Raw genomic sequence first — 6,000 nt, 5'->3', positions numbered from 1 at the left:
TTCGAGATTTAAATGTCTTGATCATTTTTGCTGACAACTTCACAATTCCCAGTGGGCAGGAAGGGCAGGTCATTCTTTTCTTTGCCACAGTAGTGGGGCCTGAACCATCGCTCATTTTGGTCTAGAATAGTAGTTGCAGGAAGCCTTGATATCTAATTGCTGTTGTGCTATTTAATTTCGATCCATAGAATAATAAGAAATGTAAAATAAAACTATGTAAACAAATATTTAAAAAAGGAATATATGTCAAAATGGTGTTAATTAAAGCAGAGTGATATGATATTGTACGTGTGGATTGTGTTTCAATTCACTGTATATTTGATGCTGGTAGTATGGAAAATATTATGCACCATCCGTGTTTAGGAAGGTGTTGCCTGTACTCGCATAAAATGGGGAGCGAGCTGGCGTAGTGGTTTGTTGGAATTTTCGCCCTAGTTTTTGAATTAATGGTTTTAGCGAATTTCCCATATAGGGAATAAGCTATTATACTGTATGTGTCATGGTAAGACCTAGAATCGGGGCCGATTTACTTTTTCGTTTTGAGGTCCCCAGAGAGGAAAAAACACCACCCGTTCAAATTAATATAATATACATATGTCCGTTAGCGTGATAACTCGAGCAAAAATTATCCAATTTTGACGAATTTGTACTAACGTGTAAGCCTACGTTTATTCGAGCGAGTTCGCGAACCAGCATAATCGGACCATGGGAACAGGGGTTTATAGGGTGTTTTATATATGGGGTAAAAATGGGGTTTTCTCATTTTTGACCCTAAAAACAAAAGATTTAGCAATTTCTTTTTAAACCATTTTGTATAGCTTAAAAAAAGAAATAATTTTTTTCTTGTGTCTACGCCCAACTTAGTATATTGAAGCGCTGTTGTATACCTAACGGTCACGGAGTAAATTAAAAATATGTGTAATATGAAATTTCACTGTTGTAGTTTACTTGTTTATGGATATATGTTGATAAAATTTGGCAAATTTATTTATGAGGAGTTTAAACATTCACAAAACCACACAGTCCTAGGATTTTCAACATCCAGCACTTCAATGTTAAAATCACCTCCCACAATGAGCCTAATGAGGTTATACTTTACTTCTAAAGTCTGCAATAAAGGCTAAAGTTGGCCTTGAGACTGAGATCAGTCTTACCACTTTTTGCAAGGCTTTTGTTGTGGGATTTAGTTACATAGTATCCACTGTCTTAGATTTTACTAGGCCTAGGCTAGACGCCGAATTAATGCACGACTTCGGTTACATCAGATCCAGAAATCTGATTTGAATCGGAATCAGAAGCCAGCCTCTATGAGTCCATTAACCATCGAGCTTATTAAGCTTCGAGTCATCGTCAACAACTCCCTTGACAAGAGAGGCCTAGTTTTCCACGATGGAGTTTTAATTCAGAAACTCGTCGATGTTACAAACGTTTCTGTAGTCGTTTTATAGGTTAGATTTGCATGACTCACAAAACCACTTGCAGCGATCTTCCAACTGACACAATAGGTCATAATCATTTTTATTTACAATAACACTGGCGATATGATTCCATTTTCGGCAAAATCCGCCACAAAAAATACCATTACCATTACCTTTTACGAGTTTAAAGCAAGAGCCACAATTTGGATACGAATCAAAGAGTTTTCCCATACACACCAGGCCAAGTCATTAGCAAAATTAAAGCTCTTTACGGATAAATCATTAATATTACAAGGTTACAAGGTCATTATAAAGTTTAAACAGAGTAGGTCTCAAGAGCACAGAGCTTTTTGGGGCACTCGGTGAGGCACTCGAACCTCGAACCGGACTAGAAAACGTGCCGTTTAGATAGACTTTTTTCCATCTGTCACTAAGATAAGATTGAAAAAACTTATACACAGCATCAAGGTTATAGCAAGAAGGCTTATCCACAAGGAGATCATGAGCCACCGTATCAAGGGCCTTAGGCGTCTCGTAACACTATAAAACACACATAACAGAAATAGAAATAATGAGTAAACATTTACATAAAAAAAACTGGCCAGTGCTTTCACGCGCAACACGGACGCCGATATCAAATGGCTTTCAAAGTTAAGAGGCTAAAGCACTGGCCAGTTTTTTTTTATTTAAATATTTACTCATTATTTCTATTTCTGTTATGTGTTTGTATAATGTGTTTGTCCAATGACTTCGTCAGGTCTGAAAATCTGACTAATGATTAGATTTTGCTGTCACATTTAAAGATGGACTCTATTTGCCCAATACTATAGTAGTGTACCCATATAAACGTAATATAAATTTATATTATAGTAATATAGTATTTATATTACTTCTCTGGTGTCTACCTAGGATAATTAATTTGATGGGGCAAGGTGTTATTTATAATTATAAAAATATAATGTGTAAGTTTTTGTTTGGATTTGTTACATAAGTAAATACGTATTCCCATTAAACAAAACCGCTGATACTGTTAGAGTAGACATTTCTTTTTTAGATTACATAAATATGCAATCCTTTAACGAACCTAAATGGACATAGAAGTATGTTTTGTCAGCTGGTAGTTTGTATAATATAAGTCGTTCTCCTGTAGTTGAGCTTCATGATAAAGAGTATTGCCCAACTACTGTAGTCAGCTGGAAGGCGTTGCTGCAGCAGCCGACTCGACTGGGAACAAAATGATAGCTGATCGGAGGTTCATAACAGTTTGTACTATGGCGTGTTTAGGGTCGGGAAGGCTCTGTGCTCGTAGTGTTGAGAAATTGTGTCAGCTCGGACAAAAAACCCAAATAAGAAGAAAACCTTCAGCTGCATTTGTAAGGATCAAAGAAGTTGGCATTCAACCTTTATCTCGGACCCTAGTGCAGCATTGCAAGGTTAGTAAAACTTAAGATTTTTGGCGGTTTATGCTCTAATGTTTCAGTTTTTTAACCATAACTTGTAATATTACGTCCATAAAGTATTTTCAGCAATTACTTTCAACTTACCAGGCCTATAAGTATTTTTATGTTTGTAATTAATTTCTTACAGATAACAGCTGCTTTGTGCTATTCAAACATCAATCGTAAACTGCACCTCTATTAATCCTTACAATGATTTTTTATAAGAAAATACTAGTTATAATATTATTTAATTGTTTCACAATTTTGGTTAAATTAATCTTTCAATAATAAGTTACTTATTATTCATTATTAACTAGTTTCGCCAATATTGTTTTGACAAAAGTTTACAGATATTTGTATTTCTTGTATACTTTTTTGCTCATTAACTGTCGGGAGGATTACAGCTGCAAACCTCTATTTTATCATGCTTATTTTTGCATGTCTTTAAAGCCATATCAATATTATCAATCACCAATCGATACATGCAAACATTATTCCGAACGAAGTTCTATAACCTAGTTTGTTATGTTGTTAGCAGACGGTTTCGCTAGCAGAAAGTTGACTACTTGGGTCAGCTTAGCAACTTAAATGTTTTGTTTCGGCAAGTCACACAACAATCGTTAGTGTCGTTTTTATATCACGTTGTTATATTTGTAAATTATTTTCTTAATTTTGTACATCATACCCTGAACCCTTACCTTTAATCATAAAACTCAATGGGAACATTAATAATACAATACAATTCTTTTGACACAAATTACTAAGTTACTTTTATTTTCAAGGTTTTTTAACATTGTTAACTCAAAGACATATAAAATACAAACAGTTTAACCAGGGTTTAACCATTGGTTTAACAGTCAAAGACTACTCAAACAAAATGTGATTGTTTGTCATGTCATTTAGTAGGCGATGATTGTAGCTGGGAGCTGATAGATAGTTTTAGATTTCTTTGGCGAAAATTTTGAAGAAACTGCGAAAAAGTGAACGTGAACAATAAGTAAAAACGGATGCAGACGACATCCGCGAAGTTTAATTTAGGTTAGGTCTAGGTCGAAGTATTAAGAAGTGTTCTGATTTTCAATACCGTAAATCTAATCTAATACAGGACGAGGACACTGGACATCGGATTGAGGTCCAATAAATTTCGTGGATGTTTTCATGTTTCGTGTAAGCCGTAAGCTTTATAGGCCTATTTCTTTATAAGAATTTAAAGGTGTTTTTGGAAAAAGATACTCTGTCAGCGATAGTCAACTTAGGACAAATGTATGTTGGCCTAGACCTAGAAAGAAACAAACATTCTACTTAGACCTGTAGACGTGATTATACGTGACCTGTTCACTTGACTTAGACTAAACTTATAAACAAGTTTTTGGCCCTTCAGTTTATACCGGTAAACTAACACATTACCCTATCTATAAGAATGCGATTAAAAAATGTATTGACAACCAAGCAAATACATTGTTTACAATAGGTCTCCTCAAATTAGTCTACAAAATTTAAGTAAAATCAGAGCAATAGTCATCAAGTTTGTCAGGCATTGAAGCTAAATACGATTTTTTTTATAAAAGCTATAACCATTGACATTGACTATAAACAGAATAGACTTCCCAATGTAGGCCTAATGTAAAAATTTGAAGCCAAAAAACGTGGCACAGTCTGTTGAGATTGTCACCAACTAATGACACTATTCTATGTTAAGTGATAAATCAATCAGCTGTTTGCTATGCTACTGCACTGTTTTCATTAATATTCAACCCAATACACTAGTAAACCCTAGTGAGATGGTCCTGAACATCTATTTTCTTGGTTTCAAACTTTCATATCACATGGGGAGTCTATTCTGTGTATAGTCTAGTCAATGATATAACTTATATGACAGCATGATTAAATTACTATTTTATATTATTTACAAAATTCATCAACATGGAACATTGGGTTTTTTAGGAGCCATTTAAAGTTATAGTGTTTCAAAGAATACCTTACCACCATAGGAATAGTTTCTACATAATTTGGTAGTTTATTAGGCCTAAAGTTTTTAAGCCCAGAGTGTGATTATACCTTCGTGTTTACATCTAGCTATGTCGATTTAATTCTTAAACCTAAGTTAGTAATTAAAGTGATCATGGACATCAGTCCTAGACACAGTGTATACACAGACAGTCCTTACAAGTACTATGGGCTAGTAACTAGGCTATAACTTAAAATACACTCCGTCTCTTTTTTTTGTTTTTTCTTGTTTTTTATTTACAATTTTTAGAACAAATCAAATTAAGTCAAATTAAATCAAATTAAATCAAACAAGTGCATAGAGAAGTGCACAATATAAATTTGTATTCAAAACAAGAAAAAATGTATCAATACGGTAGCCCTAGTACCGTATCGTAAAGAGGTAATTGGGTTTACAACAATGTATTTGTGTGAAAAGACATCCATATCCATCACTTGGTGTATTTTAAGAAGCGTATGGTAAATGTCCAGCGTCCTACTGTAGCCTCTTTTAAAATTGAGCCTGAATTTGATTTCTCAACAGTTTGAAATACCTGTATTGGTGTTTTGGACTAAATATTGTAGCTATTTTCATTTCACCTACCTTAATAATTTGTAGGCTATTTAGTTGTGTGTTACTTAGTATATCCTTTAAACAATCTATTAATTAATAATAAATATGATAAAATAATTTAAATAAATTTAATCGAAAATGTGGGTTTTGAAAGATTACCCAATGTAGGTGTGTTGTCAGACAGAAGGGTTTGGAAACCGTTGGGTTTGCCCAATTTTATTTTTGCCCCTCAAAACACAAAATTTTGCAATTTCTTTCAAAACGGTTTAGTATGATGAAGTACAGTACTGTTGTAGGCTTAAGGGTGATGGAGTAAATTTCAAAGCAAATTATTAACTTAAAATCTTCATGTTATTGTTTTGGAGAGTAAGTAAACTGTCATAGTTTGCTTGCTTATTTAAACAAAATAATTATGTAAATAAAACCACTGCCACAGTAATTCTACAGGATAAGTAAGTTTTCTCTGGCCCGATTGAATTTTCACTAATATATTTCATTATACATGTCAGATTTATTCTGTATTTAACATTTAAAGGTTTTTAGTACTTAGGTTTGCTGGCTACAGGGAAAATAATGTGTTTTG

At 33.7% G+C, this 6,000-nt stretch overlaps 1 protein-coding gene across 1 annotated transcript in view; it reads left to right on the top strand.

Moving 5' to 3' along the window:
* Positions 1–2,681: 2,681 nt before the first annotated feature.
* LOC128997955 (all trans-polyprenyl-diphosphate synthase PDSS1-like) overlaps positions 2,682–6,000 on the top strand; it is an 83,449-nt gene continuing 80,130 nt past the window's right edge. Inside the window, exon 1 of the mRNA XM_054423816.1 lies at positions 2,682–2,851. Coding sequence (XP_054279791.1) covers positions 2,690–2,851 — 162 coding nt within the window. The 5' untranslated portion in view covers positions 2,682–2,689. The remainder of the gene's footprint in view (positions 2,852–6,000) is intronic.

This window comes from Macrosteles quadrilineatus, unplaced genomic scaffold, assembly GCF_028750875.1.
Source record: "Macrosteles quadrilineatus isolate MER2022 unplaced genomic scaffold, UCM_ALF_1.0 Scaffold_7__1_contigs__length_78375512, whole genome shotgun sequence".
Lineage (NCBI taxonomy): Eukaryota > Metazoa > Arthropoda > Insecta > Hemiptera > Cicadellidae > Macrosteles > Macrosteles quadrilineatus.
This window is presented reverse-complemented; position numbering and strand designations above follow the sequence as displayed.